General features: G+C 42.5%; 2 protein-coding genes and 1 long non-coding RNA gene across 7 annotated transcripts in view; 1 reads left to right on the top strand and 2 right to left on the bottom strand.

The window, feature by feature from the left end:
• Window positions 1-10,534, bottom strand: part of RNF123 (ring finger protein 123) — a 90,708-nt gene extending 80,174 nt beyond the window's left edge. Inside the window, exons 1-5 of one of the 5 annotated variants that reach the window (XM_083488643.1) lie at window positions 10,419-10,534; window positions 5,481-5,598; window positions 3,182-3,266; window positions 1,401-1,480; window positions 249-346 (exon numbers count right to left, since the gene is read on the bottom strand). In XM_083488643.1, the coding sequence (XP_083344769.1) occupies window positions 249-346; window positions 1,401-1,480; window positions 3,182-3,266; window positions 5,481-5,562 (345 nt within the window). In that variant the 5' untranslated portion in view covers window positions 5,563-5,598; window positions 10,419-10,534. Of the gene's footprint in view, window positions 1-248; window positions 347-1,400; window positions 1,481-3,181; window positions 3,267-5,480; window positions 5,599-9,588 lie in introns of all 5 variants that reach the window. The other 4 variants (XM_083488645.1, XM_083488644.1, XM_083488647.1 and 1 more) reach the window with 4 other exon arrangements.
• A 176-nt stretch (window positions 10,535-10,710) lies between these two features.
• On the top strand, window positions 10,711-15,012 carry LOC310700029. Its single transcript, XR_014522372.1, has 2 exons — window positions 10,711-10,848; window positions 12,972-15,012. It is a non-coding gene; the product is annotated as an uncharacterized lncRNA (long non-coding RNA).
• Window positions 14,468-21,537, bottom strand: LOC310699995 (epidermal differentiation-specific protein-like). Its single transcript, XM_083488781.1, has 3 exons — window positions 21,417-21,537; window positions 19,057-19,212; window positions 14,468-16,660 (listed from the first exon to the last, which is right to left on the bottom strand). Exon 3 carries the CDS (start codon window positions 16,575-16,577, stop codon window positions 15,585-15,587), a length of 993 nt encoding a protein of 330 aa, XP_083344907.1. The 5' UTR covers window positions 16,578-16,660; window positions 19,057-19,212; window positions 21,417-21,537; the 3' UTR covers window positions 14,468-15,584.
• Between the last annotated feature and the right edge of the window lie 38 nt (window positions 21,538-21,575).

Genomic DNA, 21,575 nt, shown 5'->3' on the forward strand with positions numbered 1-21,575 from the left:
AAGCTGCTTAATGGTGAGGAAGGGGATTCGCTCCAGAAAGAGGAGTGGCAGGAGATAGGAAATGCACACTCAGCTTATTAGCCAATATTAGCAGGGAACCAGTGTTACCTAAGCCCAAAAGCAAAAGGAGAGTGAGGACATACAGAGACCAAAAAATGAAGTGAGAAAACACCAGCACAGACTTTAAAGACCGACCTAGAGTCCCCAGTGACAAGTCAGCCCATTCACAGCGTTTACCTCACACTCACCCCAAGTAGGTCATCATCCACCAACAGGAGCCCTTCAAAACCACTGGTATGATCCAACACCACAGTAGAAGGGCCAAGCCTGCCCTCTACCCCCTGATCTGAAATGAAAGTTGAAGGAATGACAATGAGAAATATTTGCGAAGCAACAACATAAGAGATACAGTAATTGAGACAAGGCAACTCTATGTTCAGTTTTATGGCAAAAGAAAGAGGCACAAGCATCAGTTAGGATATTATATGGTTATTTTTCTTCTCCTGAACACAGAGGACGTTCCTCAAAGATAGAGACATTTCATACATCCAAGCACAATTCTCCATAGAATCCCATGTGTGGAGGGTAGGTGACATGTGTCTTTCGACAATGACACACATTAAATAGAAAAAATACTGAATATGTGTTATCGTTGTAAGACCCATGTCACCTATCCTCCACACATGGGACTCTATGGAGAACTGTGCTTGGATGAATCAAACTGTTTCAATGAATACTGCTCTGAACATCAAAGAGGCTGATATACTGCAAACCTTCTGTGTAGTTGGCCATTTCTTTTCCCAAAATAGATATTATGTTTATCTGACAAAACTTAATAAAAATACATTTTTAAAGAAAGAAAGACCACCAGGAAGGGAACTAGGGTTAGGTGGAAAGTCCCCATAATATGCTATTCTGCTTTCTCTTAAGGCAATTGCAAAATGAGCAGACACCAGAGGCACCAGCTTCTGAAAAAGACTGAGGGGCCCCGGTGCAATGTCATGACATCACACATGCAAGGTCACAAGGAGCCAGGGAATGGAGCCAAACATGGTGGCAGCACAGCCTCTGTCCTCCCCTTCCCTCTGCCATGCAAGGTAAAGATGGGGGAAGCCGCTCCCAGCTAGTGGCGGTAGCAGCAGCAGCAACCAATGACCACTGAGCTATGCCACGCTTGGCTCCAGTATAGGCTGCTTCCCCCGTCCCTTCCCCATACGGCAGGAGGAGGAGGAGGAGCCACAGGCCACTGAAGCTGCACTGCGCCTGGCTCTGTGTTCGCCCTCCTCCTCCTGCTGAACATTGGGGGCCCGGCCCCCTCAAAAAACAAACAAACAATGGGGGGCACAAAGTCCCTCGGCCCCTTGGAGCTGGCACTTATGGCAGACGTTGTATATATTTACCTTGACCATCTTCTGAGACAGCATCTTCTGCCAGCAATCGTTCTACGTGTTCTTGTAGGTTTTGAAAGGAGAGGTGCTTTCTAGGAATAAAGTGAAGTATCCTTCAACAGTTTTTATATAATTCCCCATGGAGAGACTCACATGAATTGTTAACCAGAGTTTCTTCACTACTTCAGCACGATCCTCCATAAACTATTGATTTAATAAAGCTACATGGTATGTTTAATAGATTAAATAGCCCAGGGACACAACTACTTGAAAGGACCAGAAACTAAAATCTTAGACAAATAAAAATAGCTTCTATAGAGAAAATGACGTCATGGATTCTAAGAGACACACTCTGGCGCTCACCAACATGAACAAATTAATTATTTTGCAACTCTTTCCTTCTAGTGTGAATTTTGAACACAACGCTATAGAGTATTCAAATCCCAACTGCCAAGATTCTTTATGGCTTCCTATTGGACTGCTGTAGTGAAGCAGACATGCACAATTTGTGACTAAGATGAATAAAACCCACCAGCCAGGTCCTGTGTCCTTTCAGCTTCATAACACTGCTATGTTTTTACAGTTCCAGGCAGACAGAAAAAAGAGAGCTGCTGTTGGCTGCCACACGTGGCTGGTGGGCTGTATTAGGTTGGTGGATCACAATGCGTTGAGGCCTATGCAGCAGAACCCCTAAATCCAACAGGAGCTATGAATTAATCTAAGCTCCTTTTTCAGCTTTTAAAGAATAAACCAAAGGAATTTAATGCTGAAAGTTTTGACACCAACCCCCCCCCAAAAAAAAACATGGTAGAATGATGAATTGGAGCATTCCAACAGTACACTGGGAAAGCTGTGGCAAACAACAAGAAACAACTCTATTCCTCCTCCTCCTCCTGGTAACTGCTACTCACCAGAAGGAAAAAGGGATGAAGGTTATTTTTAGTAGCACTGACAACTCAGTTGTGAGTTCAGAAGCTAAGTATATAGTGGGCGGAATTTGACCCCAGCAGATCTTTAAATACAAACATACAACAGACGTTCTTCCAGAGCAACATTCACATGAGAGGTCTCAATACGAGGATTCCAATGTGTACAAGAAAATGCAATTAGAGGACTTTGCTAAAGGCCTTGTTTTGTGATTTCCTAGTCGACTCAGAAGGATTATACATAACTGGCAAGGGACGAGTGTAAAGCAATTTTAAAAATCACAATCACACAAAAGAAATGAAAAAATAATCAAAGAAAGCTAACATCGTCATTTCACATGAGAAGTACTTGAAACTAGCTTTGATAATATAAACATAACATATTGAGACACATTCATTTAAATTAATAGTGGACATGTATCAATCATTTTTAAGTTTTTAATAATCTAACAGTGTAATCCTAACCATGTCTACTCAGAAGCAAGTCAAATTGAATTCAATAAGATTTACTACCAGGTAAGTGAAGTTACAACTACAGCCTTAAATATTTCTTAAATAGTATAAAGGCATTCAGCTTTCATCATTATTTGCCATTTGTAAGTGTCATTTAGCCAGATTTACAGAAATTATAATTTAGATCAGTAAGTGCCACACCCTTGGCCTCTCATACACACCTTCAAAACTAAGGCATGCAAGTTCTACTGTCTGAAAAGTCCCATCAGCATTATACCACATAAACACTTCAGCAGTAAAATGAAACTTTTGTCTCATCTAGGGTCAGCATTCAGCTGTGATCCTAAGCAGTACCATTAAAGTAACACCACAATACAATTTTGCTTGCTCTTCAGTGAATCAGAAGTCCAGTACCTATATGCAGCAGTAGGCTGAGTTCCATCAGCAATGGGAAAGATGCGATGCAGATAATCATTCAGGAGTTTGCTGTTCACTATCCCTATGAGAATGAGTAAAAAGCCAAGTCAGCAAGGAACAACCAGGTATTACCTCCAATATACCAATTTTACTTCTACAAGTGAGGCAAGATGAAATTAGGCAGCCCTGTTTCATTTATTTATTTCATTTACAGCCTGTCTTTCTTCCATAGAACTCAAAGCAGGTTGCAAGAGGTTCCCAGGAGGCCGCCCATCCAGACACACTCAGAGCTAGCTTCTGTAAGGCGGCTAAATCATATGACTTCAGCCTATGCTGTTGTCTATATAGATAATACTATATCATAGACTTAAACAGCAGAAATATGGAGATTAATAAATCAGTTTTGATAAGCTCATCTCATAAATCACTTGATATGTTTACTTGAAAGATGACCCCAGTGAATTCAATGGGACTTACTCCCAAGTGTACACAGAATTTCAGCCAATGCCTCTAAGGCTATATCTCTATCAAATGTTTTTCCTTAGAGACCAGCTAAGTTTGTTCTTGGTATAAGCTTTCGTGTGCATGTACACTTTTTGCACACGAAAGCTTATACCAAGAACAAACTTAGTTGGTCTCTAAGATGCTACTGGACATATATATATATATATTCTGACTGTGTCAGACCAACACGGCTACCTACCTAAATGTTTTTTCCATATGTCTTAGTATATACAGCAAATAGAGGATACAGCATGCCTCTCATAAAGAGTGTTGTTTCTAGCTGAGACTCTACTTCCAGGTTTTTCATAGCAAAGTTACTAAATTTACTCCTGAAGGATTCAAATAGTGTGTTAATGTGTCTCTTGCCCCTCATTGTTGCCATGCTGCTATCTGAATGTTTGCACATTCTCTTGAGTTACTTGGCAGGAGGAGCTACAGCATGTTGCTTGAAATGACAGATCAATTTGGCCTGTCCTTGTTATCTCTCCTTGTCCCTCTGCTTCTCTTTGCACAGTCATAATGCAAATGTGCAGAGACCAGCCTACAGACAATGAAAGACAAGCCAAATAAACAATAAACCAAAAGAGCTGCACAGAAGGATTTTGTTATTCCCTAAGTTTCCTTAGCACTTTCTTTAACAGCTACAACTTAGCATTACACATGTGAGCATGGGATTCATAACAGTCCCTTTAAAAATTACCAGTACCAAGTAGCTGTTCTATTCAAGAGCCTATATCTGTAGGAACCTTGGTCTATGGTAAAATGCATTCACAAATGATTATGCTGATCATTTCTCTATGATAACAATATTTTCAAACCGGAACACCTGTTAACTGCAAGTGAGGGTTGATTTGCATTAAGTTAAACCTTTTCCCACCAGGTGAATTCTGCAATTACTTTGGGTCTGAGAGCCACATTCATCCAAGTGTTGTGATTTATTTATGGCATCCCAGCACTTCAGACCTAATTTCAGTCTGCAAAGGAAATGTCCATTTACAGGTGAGCTTTGAATCCAAATTGCGCCTGCAAATGGGCAACAGGCTGTCAGCATCAATGAGCAACCCCCATTTGCCAAGGCACAACTGACAGGCTCCGGATGGTTCCTTTGCAGCCGCATCATTACCTATTCCAAACCTGACATTGCATATGATGACAGTTGGGGGGTAGGAGAGCATGGTTTCAGGTTCCCCATTCCTGACTTAACCAAAACCATCTTCTCCATCTGTGTGAATTAAAAACTAACAGATAAAATAAGACAGATAAAACACCCTTTATCCCAATTTGAAATTCCATCCATGCTTTCCCCTGCCTCTCATAGGACAACACTGTTTTACATCAGATGACAAGCAAACCCATTTCAAACCCATTTCAACTAATAATAATAATAATAATTTGTATTTATATCCCGCCCTCCCCAGCTGAAGCCGGGCTCAGGGCAGCTAACAACAATAAAACAGTACAAAAGTACAGCATACAACACTTGGCCTTAAACAATGCATCAGATATTTAATAGCATTGTGCCAGGGACAAGTCTGGAGTGCTATGAAAGGTGAAACACCAAATACATGTTAATTCGTTTAAGCAGATTTAGCTTTGCCATTAGCTTGCACAACTGAACTAAGACCCCAAAAAAGTATCTGACAATGAAGTGGCAAGCTTGAATAGGTGGCAACTTTGTTTGCACAGCTAAGGTGCTGAAAACAGTGAATCTCTCTCCTAATTACGGTACTTGCTGACAAGATTTGTAAAAACAGCCTCCTCTTCCCCCAGTCATCCACAACAGTATTCCTACCTGCAACCTTGGTCTTCTCAGGCTCTGTGCTTAATCTATAGTTCTTCCGAGAAAATGTTGTTCCAGAAGCTCTTGATGTCATAATTCAGGTCAACTTGAATGGCCACTAATCTCAAAGCTGAAATAGGGGGGAAATTGACCAATTAGAAATGAAAACACTTGCAACAAAGAAGGATGCAACTATTCACAAAACTGGAAGAAAGTAGCAAGGTAACTATACACATTTTTTTGTATTTGCCCTGCTTCTAAATGTGTACATACTCTGGCATAAAACTCACTGCCTCTAATAATATACTATAAATTTGTTAAGAAAACAAGTACAAAAACTCCAAAGCATTTCACTGTCTGCAGGATGAATACTGGAGCGCATCTAGGTTAATATGTAGAAAATTTTGCCTCATAAACTTAAAATGATTTCATTTAAGAAAAGCTAGAAAAGAAGATCTGCATTTTTCCTAGTCGTAACAGAAAACTAGCAAAATAAGAGCCAAAAATGTTCACTGAAGACTGACATACATAAAGAGAATGAATAGTTTAATGTACAGTGGTGCCCCGCAAGACGAATGCCTCGCAAGGAGGAAAACCCGCTAGACGAAAGGGTTTTCCGTTTTGGAGGTGCTTCGCAAAACGAATTTCCAATGGGCTTGCTTCGCAAGACGACAATGCCTTGCGAGTTCCTGCGGGTTTTTTCCCTCCCCCCCTTTTTCTAAGCCGCTTATCAGCTGATCCGATCAGCAGATAATCCGCTAAAAGCCGCTAATAGCGCTAATCCGCTAATCCGTCAATGGGCTTGCTTCACAAGACGAAAAAACCGCTGGACGAAGAGAATCACAGAACGGATTCTTTTCGTCTTGCGAGGCACCACTGTATCTAAAGTTATGGTTTTAAAATGAGGGAATGCACAAAGCATAATCCCGGGATAGGGACCCTCCGGGTGGGTCTAATTAGGCCTAGCAGGGGTCCTAATACAGCCCCCTGGACCATTTCCCCCATACCACACATAAGTTGGGAGGCAGGTAAAGATGTGGCTTTTACACTGAAGCAGGTTTCAAAGAGGTTTCAACATAAACCACCTGGAAAAGCACTTCAAAAACAATGTCTCTTAGCACTCATCAGTACTTTGAAGTGCGTATCCATGCAGGTTTCTATGTTTTGAAGCACACTTCAAGGATGTTAACTGTTGTCCCCAAAGTTGAAGTCTTTGCATGGATGTCTGTCTGCTGGTGGTTCTTGGTCTACTGGACAGAAAAGTTTCCCCACCCCTGATATAGTTAAAAAACAAAGAAAGGGAGGGGGGAAAGCCATCTGAACAGCAATAAATATCTATTGGCAAACACATCCCCGTTTTTTATGTAACAATCCACATGTATAGCAATACAAAAAAAGTTAATGCCTATATATCCAAACAACTCTCAGGAGAGTTATATGACTAGTGTTCTGTTTTACGGGAGACTTGTGCTTGTCAATAATTGGTTCATTACTCTCTAGAGTTCAAAGTAATGGTTGCAACAGCAGCTGTAAGCTTTCTATCTATATAAACAGAGCATGATAGTCAGAACAAGACTCATATCTGTTTTCCTTAAAACAAAAACACAATGTATAATGATGTTATACAAAGACTGTGTAACAACATGCAGTACAGTAGAATTCCTACAGGTTTTCTGTTAATCAAACATGCATCCAAAAGATAACCTGTTGCCCTCCAGATGCTTTAAACTACAATTCTCATTATCCCTGACCAGGAGTTGGCACTTAACAACATCTGGAAGGCCACAGGCCCTCCATCCATGTTGCTACTGTATTAATTGATATGTTGCTTATATGCCAAAATGCCTTCTAAGTGGCTTATAACCTATCCTTTTCCATGTATATTTTCTATTCCCAAGAAGAACTTCCTTAGTATATAATATGTGGTCAGCTTTTTTTCAGCCTGCAATTTTCAATCTTTTTTTCAGGTTCATTTCATCTACTACAAACTGAAGCAAATATTAAGGAACTTCACTTATTTTATATATCACTAGACACTGTTTTATCCATAAACAAAGACTATATACAACACCCGGTCACTGTCAGTCCCATAATATGCAGCAAGTCTATATCCAGAATACCCAAACACTGGGTCATCATGTCTATCTGTTCTACATCCACGTTAGCAGGAACATGTTCTTCCTTCCGAATAATATGAAAACATCAACTTACAATTCAGGATTACCTTTCACACTTCAACACAAAAAGTAACCTTGGCAACAGCAGCAAATACAGCTGACAGGCTAGATGGCAAGCAAGGAGAGTATAGTAAGACTGGCATAATTGTTTTCATTTACACTATGAAGCAGTTTAGTTTTACAGTGGACCAATTTTATTAGAATTTGTTTAATCTAGTGAGGAATTATCTCTAAAAATCCAAAAGCGGTAAGTGTACCTGCATTATGAATGAGTTTTTTAAACAATACAAGAACGTCACAAATAAAATGACAAACAATACTAGGCGACCTTCCCATGCATCTGTTTTTGTTTGTTGCCTCAAAGTCAAAACAAACCAACTTCCGTGTATCTCATTTGCCTGGTCACCTGAAGATAACCTTAGGCAACCAAATAAGTGGTTATTTTCAAGGCTACATTACAGGTTTTTGCAATAATCTTTGATCTTAGAGACCGACACTGAAAGTATACACAGATATTTATTCCACTAGAAATAACAGAAAATGGTAGACCTCTTTATGAAGAATACATCTTTGAAAGCAGAGATGGTCCTAGTTGCCAAGGACCTTCCCAGCACAATCCTACCCAGGCTTATTCAGAAGCAAATCTCAGTTATGCTCACCATATCTTTAAAAGCATATGGAGGAGCTGGAAAAGGTACAGAAAAAGGGAACCAAAGAAATCAGTGAGTTGGAGCAACTCCCCTACAAGGAAATATTGCAATCAAGAGGAAGCATGACAGAGGTATATAAAATTATGCAAGCTGTAGAGAAAGGAAGTAGAGTTAAGTTTCCACCATCTTTCACAACACCATAACATGGGGTCATCTAATAATGAAAGTGAATAGTGGGTGATTTAGGACAGACAAAAGGAAGCACTTATTCACTCAGCACATGGAATTTACTGCCACAAGATGTGGTGACTACCACCAATTTAAATGGCTTTGAAAGGGAAGCAGACAAATCCATGGAGGATAAGGCCATCAGTGGCCATGTTACCTCCAAGATCAAGAAGCAGCATGCTTCTGAATACCAGTTGTTTGGAGAACAGCAGCAAAAAGGGGCTGCTACTCTCATGTTCTGTTTGTGGACTTTTCTGAGCATCTGGTTGGCTGCTGTGGAAAACAAGATGCAGGGCCGGATAGGCCTTTAGTCTAATCAAGCGCACCTTTTCTTATGTTCACTAAGTTCAGGTGGTCTTACTCCCAAAGAAGCATGCATAGGACTGCAGCTTGAGCCCTTCATGAGTTATATAAAACTGTCATTTGAAGGGTACAATCTGAATAAACAGAAGTTATTACTTTATATTAATTTTAATCCTACAATTATCTTGATTGCTGGAATATTTTGACTATCAGATTAACCATGTGACAATATGACAACCATTTATTTGCAAAAGGACTACACCGTAAATGGGGCAAAGGAAACTATGCAGATGTCAGCTTTGCTTCTAAGCAACAAATGTAGCTGAAAATCCATATGCCAATCCACTCCATATTACATTTAGAGTTTAGCACAAGGATCTGAAACAGTGCTAGTTTCTCTGCAGAATACCATGCTGCAATAACTCTGGTCTTCAAGAGTTGTGAAAGCCTTGGAGCTATTTCTACACTGCATGGTAATTATTACGTACTCCTAGTTTTCCACTGGTGGAGGTAATTTTTAAACCACCATGCACTGCAACATCTGGATCACTGTCTGACACCGCTGCAGCAGCTTCTACTGTTGCATATTCAAAGGTTTATTAAGAAAAGTATTTAATGATCTGATCCCATGCACACTTACTTGTGAGGAAAGTCCAGTGAACTAAAGAGTGCTTACTTCAGAGTAAACCTAGCATAAGATAAGGCAGCAAAGATGCAAACCCTGAGCCTAGTACAATCAGGCTGCAGTCCCATAACACTCACCGGTGAGTATACCTCATTTAAATCAATGTGATTTCTGTGTAAGTGTATATAGGCTGGCGCTATGGTGACCACAGACTGCGCTGTCTGCTCAGAAGGACTCCCAGGTTAAGCAATGTGTGCATAGGATTAAAGGCTAGAACTCAGTGGGGTTTACGTTTGAGGCGGTACGCTTAAGCTCCCACTGACAACCTCCTCCGCGTAACTGAGGTTCCCCACGACACATCCGAGGGGAGATTGGCTCCCTCCCTCCCTCCGCATTCCTTTGGCGGAAACTTGAAATCAAACTGCTTCCCCACAGCCACCAGGGCTCCTCCGAGGTGGTGTCAGCGCTGCGCAGAGGGACGGTGCCGGGGACGGCAGGGAGGCACGCAAAGGCGGGAGAAAAGGGGCACGGAAGATGCGCGCGCGCGGCGGCTCGAGGCACCTGGCGGCAGCCGCTCCCTGCCTGGAAAAGGCCTCCCGACGAACCCACGCCAAGGGCAGCGATACCCGGCCAAGGACCGGCGCGGCGGCGGCCACGGCCACTCTGCGGGGCTGGCCGCCGAGAGCTTCCCCGCGTGGCTGGAGGCGGCGAGGAGCGCCTTCCCTGAGTTGCCTTCCCTGAGCCGACGGGGCAGCCTGGAGCTCTTCTCGGGTCGGAGAGTTCGGCGCCGCGGCACTCTGCCCAAGCGGCTGACCCGGGCCTAGTCGCGGCCGCCGAGCCAGGCCTCTCGCAGGCGCCCCCCTTGGGCCCTCGCGCCCACCCCGGCCAGGGGCTCCCCGACCCGCGGAGCCCCGGCGAGACCCCTCCGCTCCTGCCTGCCTCTCTTTCCGCCGCTTTGACTCACCGCCGCCGCCACCCCACGCCTGGCTCGCCCAGCCCCGGCAGCGGCTCCTCACAACATCCGCCCTGCTACGGAGCGTCGGCAGGGACACACAAAGCGGAGGGTTCAACCGCAGCAGGAGAATTGGGGCGGATCTCGCGCCGCCTGTGCCGGCGCCGCCCCCGAGAGCCGGCGGCACAGGCGGCGGCGTCAGGCTGCTCTCCCCGCTCCCTGGGACTGTGGAACTGACTCTGGTTCAAATTCAGACATGCATCCTCTCCTCGTTTCCCCCTGCTCGTCTCTGCCTCCCGCATTCTCCCTCGCTGCCCCACTGCCCAGAGCCTCGCAGAGTTTCTGACATTCCGAGCACATACCCGCCGCTTCAGCTCCACCAGACTCCAACTGGGGTTTCCTGTTAATGACCTGTCCCCTCCCGCCCTTGGGTTTTACATGACAAGTACGTTTTATATTCCGCCTTTCTTCCGTAGGGTGCTTCCACATAGGGTCACCATAATGTAACCAGCTGGTTCACAAATCGTAAACAAGATGTGGACAACAGTTCTCGCTTAGAATTGTAGAGTTGGAGTGGGGAGGCACAAGGATCATCTAGTCCAAGCATAGGCAAACTTGGCCCTCCAGATGCTTTGGGACTACAACTCCCATCATTCCTAGCTAACAGGACCAGTGGTCAGGGATGGTGGGAGTTGTAGTCCGAAAACATCTGGAGGGCTGAGTTTGCCTATGCCTGATCTAGTCCAACCCCCTGCAATGCGGGAATAATTTACCGGACGTGGGGCTCGGACCCACGACCCTGAGATTAATTTTTACCAGTTTCCCTCCAGAAATCAGATGAAATGATGGGGGCATGGGGATAGGCAAGCACCAATCCTACAATAAACATCATCTGGAAGCACCCTTAAGTACATTTTATATCCCAGCTTTCTTCAGTCATTGTGGAAGAAAGTACTATGGATTCCCAGCATCCTGGCATTAGTCAGACCCAAACTTGTTGATGGTTGCATCATGTGTCCTCAAATCTGCTTCACTGAAAAGGCAGTTTTCAATTACAGTGGTACCTCAGGTTACATACACTTCAGGTTACATACACTTCAGGTTACAGACTCCGCTAACCCAGAAATAATGCTTCAGGTTAAGAACTTTGCTTCAGGATGAGAACAAAAATCATGCTCCGGTGGTGCAGCGGCAGCAGGAGGCCCCATTAGCTAAAGTGGTGCTTCAGGTTAAGAACAGTTTCGGGTTAAGAACGGACCTCCGGAACGAATTAAGTACTTAACCCGAGGTACCACTGTAATTTGTTAGGAGGAGGACCTCAACTCAGTGGTATAGCATATGTTTTGCATACAGAAAGACTGAAATTCAGTCCCCAGGATCTCTATATAAACTAGAAGAGACCAAATCCTGGAGAGATGCTGTCCATCACTGTGGATTTTTTAAATTTAATTTTTTTTACAGTTTTATTAACCTTATCACAGAAGCTATCAAAGCAGCATACAATAAGATAAAATAAGACTCTAACAAAAATAAACAATTTCTACAATTGTACATTTAATATCCCATAAAATGATTGTGTTACGCTTCAGGAAAAGACATCAGTAGCCATCTAAATATCAAGATGCTAGGCAACTGTCTAATTTCAGCTGGTAATGGATTTCTGTTTATTTATATACCAAATTAGATAGATCAGTGGTCTGACTCTGTATAAGGCAGCTTCCTATGTTCAGTTGCCTGTCAGTCCCTGGTATTGGTGATCCCTTTAGGGAGGGTCCAGAGCTCTAGTGACATTCCCACAGCCCCAGCCCCACCCCCTGGGCAGAATTACCACTTGAGGATGCCACCAGCTAGCTACCATGTATGTAAAGGAAGTCTTGAAACCTGTGGCATTAGTTCTGGTTAAATGTGGTTAGAATTCAGCTGCTTGAGAAATACATCTGCAAAGCCAATAATGGCTCATTCAATTTAGAGGATAGTCACCTAAGTTCTACGATACCCAATGCCCTCCAGATGTTGTTGGACTACAGCCTTGTCTCAGCTTGTGTTAGCAATGATCAAGGAGGATGGGAGCTGTCCAGCAATGTCTGGAGGGAATTGCAGATGGATAAATCCATGCATTACTGTGCAGAATGGTATCAAATAGACTAATGGGCTTCAGCAGAAGATGCCTTCCGAGTTCTTAATAGAGTGACTCCAGCTTTTGGCTCTGGAGCTTTAAAAATGTATGCCCCTTTGGCTTTCCTTCTGATTTTATTAGACTCCCCACCAGGTTGCTGTTGTACTCTGTACTGTACTGTATGGAAACATCTAATTGCGGAATGAGATATAATCTCAACAGGAATAATATAAAAAAGGATCATGGCCTGTGAGCTGCCTTTTGGCACCTTTCCAAATCTCTCCCTATTAGTTTGTCTAATTTTCCCCGAGAAGTTGGAAGTTGATTTGTGTGTAGAAACACCCACACACCCACACCAAGTTGTTATATTTCACTGGCCACATACATATATAATTAGTAAATAAAGGAATTTATTTCTCAGCTGCAATTCACTTAAAGTTTCTTGCTTGCAGATGCCACCTGTCCTGCAATCCTGTCCAGAGCTCTCTGCCACTGAGGAGTGTGTTATCTCCATCTTGGTCTTTCTCCACCATTTTGAGCCCTTATAAAGCCTGCAGCACTCTCTTGGCAACGCTTTGGCTTTCTATATTTGTTGTTACAACCACCCTTACTCACTCACTCAATTTTTGATGGCCCCTGGCCTATACAAATGTGTATGAGTGGATTATGTTTGTGTAGAACATCATACATTGTTTGCTACATGGGGTTTTTTTTAGGGCAACTTTTATTGATACATTAAAACTATGTATATTTTATGCTCTATGTAAACTGAATGTTTTGACAAGTAAGCTCTCTCTGTGTGTGTGTGTGTGTGTGTAATAATGACATATGAGGTCCTAATCTTATAGTACAATTATTAGAGAATGTGATGTTTGTATAGACTAACCTACATATTTAAATAAAGAAATTCCTTCCAGTAGCACATTAGAGACCAACTGAGTTTGTTATTGGTATGAGCTTTCGTGTGCATGCACACTTCTTCAGATACCGTGCATGCACATGAAAGCTCATACCAATAACAAACTTAGTTGGTGTCTAAGGTGCTACTGGAAGGATTTTTTTTATTTTGTTTTGACTACGGCAGACCAACACGGCTACCTACCAGTAACTACATATTTAAAAACACCCTAAAAATTGTCCATGTCTAATTTACAACCTCAGGGGCCACAGGAGATCCATCACCAATCCTTATTTTGCTGAAATAATACACTGTTATACAGTAAGAAGATTGTGATTAAATTTATCTCAGTCAAGGACAGGGTGAAATGAATTGAACTCTGCTTTCTCATTTTTCTATTATGCTCTGTACGACATAAAAAACAAAGCTGTAATATTTTAGATACTATACTCTGCTCTTGCATCTAACATGGCATTCATGCAAATATCAGGCATACTATCTCATTTACTAATAGGATTCATTTGATTTAAATGATGTTACAGAAACAAATTGTATTTTGAAGGAAGGTTCTAATAGATCATTATAATACATGGTATATATTGGCAGGCAGAATCTAGCTTTAAGAAACTTGGGTAGAATATAAAAGTTATTGTCTGTCTGAATACTGGAATGAGCAAAGTGGACTAGTTTGAATTAGATGTAAAAGTGTGAGGCTGTAATGCTATACATAATTAAATGGCAGGAAGCCTCATTCAACTCAGTGAGAGTTACTTCTGAGTATAGGACTGCACTGAGAGTCATCTAATTATCTCATAACCTCTTGATGAGAGATGTGAAAGATGTAGCCATCTAAACGTTGCTGGACTACAACTCTCACCATTCCTGATCACTGCCAAACCTGGCTGGGGCTGATGGGTGTTGGTATTCAGTAACACCTGGAGGACCACATGTCAACCCCCCCCCCCCCGTTCTTCATCATGCAGCCCTGTCACCCCCTTCTTGCTGGCATTCTGTGAGCCATTTCCGAAGAGTATAATCACACGCGTATGGTTGTATTGAGATATTCACCAGTCTGGTTTAATAAGCAGAAAAGCATCCAAACAGCAGCTGGAGTCTAATACATGATGCAAAAATACAATGAAACAAAATTGGCAGAAGCATGTTCTCCAGAGTGCTTAAACATAGCAGTTAAGGAGGTGCGTATCTGCAACCATTCACCCTAGAAATCATTTTTAAAATCAGATAGGATTTAAGAAGCATAAATAGAACTGCAGACCATACAGAGTTGCTGTGGAGGCTTAATTGAGCATACAAGGTATTTATTACCAACCTGTGTCCTAACAGCTACTTTCTGTTGGATTCTCTCTGTCGGATGTCTTTTGTCAGTGAAGTGAGACTATTTTCTAGTTCGTTGTACTAACTGTGGATTCCAGATTTCTTCTCTATATATATTTTATATGAATTACACAGTCCTCCTGTTATCAGTTTGCCCTTCAGTTCCTCTTCATCAGTCCCTCGAAACCAGCATTGTCTTGCCACTTTCAGGAATTTCATCTGGTATAGTGTCTTTAATGTCTGCAGTAATAGCAGATCAAGGAACATGCAAAAAAAATTTATTTAAGAATTTTTCCTTGTTCCAGATGCCAAGTACTTATCTTTCCATGGAAGAAGAAATGCAGTTCTCTATTTTTTTTTAAGGTAATGTTTTCTTTCCTAGGACAGGTTACGTTCAACCAATCACAATGAACTAACACACACACACACACACACACACAATTTCCCCACTCAGATACAAATATCTGCAAAATTAGAAGAGTGGGTTGGAAGTTTAAACTTCCATAAAAGTGCTGGGAAGGTGGGAAGCATACTGTAGACAATAAAATCCTAATTATTTTCTCTACATGCAAGTGGGTAAGGCAGGTGGGGCAGGGTAGAGGGAATGAACAGAGAAATGAGACAGTGAGAATAATGTTCCCATATATTCCGATATATTCAGTGCTGCTGTTAAAGTCCCATTGTCCAGCCCCATCTCCCCATTTCTAGGTAATGGTCTTCCTCACAGGAAGGGAGAAATGCTCTTCTTGAATATACAGCTGTTCATTTCAAAATGAAAGTGGGTTGTTGGCTGGCATGGTCATTTTGCTTTTGGTGATTACTGGTCCTCTGCTTAATTTTTCACTGATTTCATGCTGTATTTGGTGGTGATGTTGCGTCCTGACACACTACGATACTGCCCATTTTCCGTCCTTGATTTACCATTATTGGTGATGATCAGCTCCACAGGAACAGTGGCCGTGACTACCTTCATGATCACCTGGATGTTCAATTCTGATTTTTTGGGGACCTTGGCTGGCATGGTCACCTCGATTTTGTTTACAGTAGTAACAGAGTCAATCTTTCCTTTTTCTACTGTCAGGTTGGTGCTCGGATCTATGCTTAAATTGAAACTCTCATTTATTTGAAGGTTAGGGACTGCTAATTTGAAGCTGTGGCTTGTGAATATTTCATAGATTCGACTGCTGGTGGTAGTGAACGTCTGCTCTGTTTCCGTGGTGTTGATACAATTTATCTCATCAATCATCACATCCCTCACACTCTCCAAGTTCATGCGGTCCCATAAGATCCTGCTAGTGATAACAGGCCGGCCACTTTTAAGGGGATACACGTGGGAACACTTATCATGGAAATGATACAAAGGGCCATAGTTATCAAGCTTCGTTCCTTCTCGAGCTATATAGTACCAACCACCTCTCCTTGGATGTTCATAGAGGAGCCAGGCACCTTTCTGGACAATATGGGAAGACGCCTTGTCATTGAAATACCCATAACTTAGGTTGGTTTCCTCTTTTATCACTTTGCTTATCCCTTCATAGTTAGGGTGCTCATAAAGTGTGATCTGAGGATCTTCCAAGTCCTCAGTGACTAGTTGGATAGAAGAAATGTTATTACTTAACTGGATGTGCTTATGTTCTCCTTCTTCATATGCAAAACCCACACCTTTATAGTTGGGATCCCGGAAGACCAGCCAAGGTTGTCCAATCACCTTAAGGGAGGAAATGCAATCCCCAAAGTCTACAGAACGTAGGTCAGGAACATTGCAAGTGAATTCTTTCCTGAACCCCTCAAAGTCTTCCTCTTCATAAACAATAATTTTATTCATCTTTAGCTGTTTGGAGAGGGGGAAATGGGCAACAATCTTTAGCAGGTCGAAGATGGAGAAGTTTTCCTCAACAGGAATTCAGTCTGCATGAGAGGAAAAACAGAGAAACACACCCTTAGAAGCACATGTAGCAGCATGTACACATTTGACAGCTGAACAGGGGGATGTTGTTATTTATTTATTGACAATATTTTTTACACACTTTTCAGGGCACCCTCACAACATGGCCTACAAGGCTCTAAAAAAGGGGCGGCTAACCTTTTCTAACCTGAGTCACACATTGTCAGCTATCCACCCCATGCCAGTGGTAGGTGTGCTCAAAATGAGTGTGGCTCACCTGCACACACCTCCCTCACAGACATTCAGATGGACAGGTAAGTACAGAGAGACACAGGAACATGGGGCTGCTTGCAAAGGTTTCCAAAAACCAGATGTTCAAAGAGGAGGGGGCTGTTTGAAAGCCCTTTGTAAACAACAGCTGCTTTTTAAACCTCCAATGTTCAGAAGTTTAAGGAACAGCATGGGGCTGCTTGCAAAGGGCTTTCTAAGTACAATACTTCAAGCGTCAACTACTTGTCAAATTGGACCTGCCAGGTGTGGGGAGATTAAGATCCAACCCCCTCTGGCCAGAAAAGGTTCTCCAACCCTGCTGCAGACAATACTGAGCTAGATTGACCAATGAGTCTTGACTCAATGTAAGGCAACTTCCTATGTTCCTGTGGTTACTACGCTCTTATAAGCTTTCGGTGCCAACTGAAGGCCTATTCACTGCCCCAGATTGAATCTGTGGCTGTGTATGCATTACCATTTACTCTAGTTCTACTGCGCAGCCACCATTGGTGTTTGAAGCAGAGTATGCATGACATTAGCCACAATCCATAGACATCCTGTAACTACTTGAGAAATACTGCTGTTTGGTGTGTTTTCCCTCTAAGTAGCTCCTATTTGGTTTTAAAATGTAAGCTGCAGTTAATCTGAGGTACACGATGGAGACATCTGATACACAAGCGCAGATGACAGCACATGCGCAGATGACAGCTTAACAGAATACTTTGGAGGGGTTTTGCAGACATGGGGACAAATCAGATAATATGCACTGGATGACGAAATCGCTGCCCCCTCTCTGGTGTGTACACCACCATAAAAATATGTCATGAAACGCTGGGGTGGGGAGAATGACATTTAAGCCACAAATAGGTATTATTTGGCCTGTGCATTTGCTCATGCCTGCTTTATAGTTTTTAGAATTACAATTGGATCATGTTTTATTAGTATTGTACCCAGCCTTGGGATTAGTTTATAATAAAAAGTGGGAAACATAGTTTATGTATGCAGGCACAGAGCATGCAGACATTCTTACACACACACACACACACACACACACAGGCAGTCAAAAACATGCACTCATACACACATGCAGGAACACCACATATACTCTCTCGTACACAGTGTCCTGCTCTTCTGCCCCGTTATGGGGAAGAGAGAAGAAAAAACTTTCTTTTGCATTCTTGGAAGGGAAAGAGACAGCGTCCCACCCCACAAAGATGTCGTGTTGGCAGGTTAAAGTTCTGCTTAAAGAATCAGTGGAGAAAAGCAGCTTCTGCGTATGCTGCAGTGGAGCCCAGTTCTCTCTTTCCCATAGGAATCAACATACACTTAGTTTGAATATTCTTTTGAAGGTCCTCATTTATAATCAGCCTGTTACGCTCCTACCTATACGAAGGGGTTTCCTAAAGAGTTGCTGAGACAGATGCATTTATTTCATAAAATTTATGAAAACAGCTTGGTTGTAAAAAAACAAAAAACCCTCAAAGTGGTTTACGAAATAGGAAAGCTATTTATCCCAATGGGTGGGAAATTGCAACATTACATCTCTCTACCTCGGTTTTTAGCCACTGGGGCATGTTTTTGCCCTTTACAATCTGTCTCTGCTCTGTTCTGTGCTACAGGCAGCCGAACCTTCTGACATTTCTGCAAACCAAGAGAAACACATGAGCCAAGTCTCATGTTTCTGCATTTCAAACAACCTAGAGCTTGACATGCATTCATGTAAGAGCATATATCCTGAGAAGAAGTGGGGAAAGTGAGAGATGTGGAGAAGGGTGGAAAGAGGGAAAGAGGCTAGAGAGGGAGGAAAGAGTATTGAAAAGATAAAATGGAAATGAAGGGAACAAGAGAATGGAGCTGAGGGAAGCTGAGGAAGAGAAAAGGAAGCAGACAGAAAAAGTAACCAAAGAGGTGAAAAATAGAGGGAAAGGCAGCAGGAGGATGCTGTGCTCTGGCAGCTCCAACTGCAACTTGGCCTACAGCTGCCCCAGGACTTGTGCAGGTAACAGTAAAATTATTATCATCATTAACATCACTGGTATAGCCTTAATTAATAAAAGTAAAACATTTATGTGCACATAGAGATAAACTCCCCATCCCACACTTTTTTGGCGGCGAGCTACAAGCCTGTGCGAGAGATACTTGTACCCACCTTGTTAGGCGATCTGCACAAGCAGCCAGCCTTTCTCAGCAGCCTGGAGCTCTCAGCAGTCCTCCTGCTAGGTTTATATAAGGCGGGCATGTAATAAATATGGAACCAATTGGGATGTTGTAAGGATTGCCTCCGCCTATTAACATTGCAGCCAGTCTGAAGAATGCAAGTAAAGGAAGAATTTCAGCACAGCCCAACCCACAAGCTGTCAAGAGACAAATCCTTGAGCCAGAATTTGACCGATTTATGAATTCAGTTTTCTCGCCAATCTGTATGAAAACCAACATGTGTGCAGCTCCATTTGCTTTCAGACAGAGGCTGATAAAAATGTGCTGCTCACAGGCAGATTTTTTGCTCTGTTCCTCATCAGTGAGAGAGAGAGAGAGAGAGAGAGAGAGAGAAAGAGATTCCATCCTTCTAATTTCACTTACAGTTGAGGATAACTGGGGAAGAAAAAGAACAGTATTGAGCTTAACATACTCTGCTATTTTGATGGACAGAGTTCAGCTGAGGGTTAACTCGGGGGTAGGTAACCTAAGGGCCGGGGGCCGGATGTGGCCCAATCACCTTCTCAATCCGGCCCGTGGACGGTCTGGGAATCAGCGTGTTTTTACATGAGTAGAATGTGTGCTCTTATTTAACATGCATCTCTGGGTTATTTGTGGGGCATATGAATTCATTCATCCCCCCCCCCAAATATAGTCCAGCCCACCACATGATCTGAGGGACAGTGGACCGGCCCACGGCTGAAAAAGGTTGCTGATCCCTGGGTTAAATCATCACTCTGCTGCTGCTTCCTTCCCACTGCCCTCTGACGAACAGTGGGAATTTCTAGGTACACACTGCAGCTCAGCCTTTGCCAAACTGGTGTCCACTAGATGTTTTTGACTGCAAGTCCCAGCAGCCCCAGCAAGCATGGACTTGCTGGAGTCGAAAAACATCTGGAGGGCAACAATTTGCCGCCCACAATAAAAGAAATAAATGCCACCCACAATAAAAGAAAATGAGGAAAATGACAGTAGCTGGTTACATACTTGGTATACGTGCCAGAAGCAATGAAGCTAGCTGCACAATTCTGCCAGCCAAAAACGTTTTGTCAACACGTGAGGACAATCCTTTCCTGGACTGATCGTGCTTCTACTTCCAACCCATGTGGATTCTATAAATTGTGGGCATTTCTCTCTCACACATAGCTACAGGCTGTTTATTTATTTGTTTATTTTTCTGCACTCATGTCCCATTATTCTTCCAATGAACATATATGGTTCTTGACCATCCCCATTTTATCCTCACACCAACTGTGCGAGATAGATTAGGCTGAGAGATAGTGACTACCCTAAGGGCACCTAGTCTAGTTCATGACTGAGAGGGGATTTGATTCTGGTTCTTCCCAGCTCTAGTCCAGCACTCTAAACCAGAGGTCAGCAACCTTTTTCAGCTGTGGGCTGGTCCACTGTCCCTCAGACCATGTGGTTGGCTGGACTCTATTTTTGGGGGGGAAATGAACAAATTCCTATGCCCCACAAATAACCCAGAGATGCATTTTAAATAAAAGCACACATTCTACTCATGTAAAAACACACTGATTCCCAGACCGTCCGCAGGCTGGATTGAGAAGGTGATTGAGCCGCATCCGGCCCCCGGGCCGCCTACCCCTGCTCTAAACACACCACTGGCTCCCCTCCCCACAAACTTTCTGCTTTCTTACTTGAAGAGAAGGCCACAATATTCGGGGGGGGGGGGAGGGCTTTCACTGAGCTAAACCTCTGGTTACTCCCATTCCTGAAATTCTGTTTGTGGAATTCATTCAGGGTCTAGACATTGGGTCACCTGAAATTTCCCACAGTGTCAAACCCATTTTGGAGAAACATCACAAGTGCCACCTAGTGGGGTTGCAGATTTGCAGCTTTTTTTATTGGACTTCGTAAGGCTGTTCACATAAGAAAACAATTTTTACTATATCCCAGAAAGTTTCAACATTTTGAAACATTTTGCAAATCAACGTCATGCACTGTACCTTTCAAATAATAATATTTTAGAGTAACTTAATAAATAGCCAGTCATTTCTAATATTTCTAATAGTATGCCAATAAATTTGAATTACTGAGCAACTCCAAAAAAACATGCAAGCTATCTGATTAGTTCACATCACAGCTCCAGCATTTATTTGAGAATATACCTGCACTGATATTGGACTTCATGGGCATTTTCCTTGAAATCTGTAGTTATAATCTGTCTGAGTATTCTAACGAACACCCATTTCCATTCCTTCTCTGTTAATTCTTGTCAAATATTTTAGCCCTTTTTTATAAATGTTCCAGTCTTCTTATCCAATTTAATAATTATAATATAGGCCTTACCAATTAAACCCTTATCTTGTTCTGATGCTAATAATATTTCAAATTCTGTTTCCGCTCTCAAAGGTCCACATTTCCTTAATAAACAATATGGTGCTTCTCTTACTTGAAAGTACTGATTCAACTGCAGAGAAAATCAGTCAACGTATTAGTAATTTTTAC

The sequence above is a fragment of the Podarcis liolepis genome (genome assembly GCF_965112155.1).
Source record: "Podarcis liolepis genome assembly, chromosome: 2".
Classification (NCBI taxonomy): Eukaryota; Metazoa; Chordata; class Lepidosauria; order Squamata; family Lacertidae; genus Podarcis; species Podarcis liolepis.

Excerpts from the sequence above, each read along its gene's own strand:
- LOC310699995 (XM_083488781.1), bottom strand. The coding sequence starts at position 16,577 with ATGAATAAAATTATTGTTTATGAAGAGGAAGACTTTGAGGGGTTCAGG.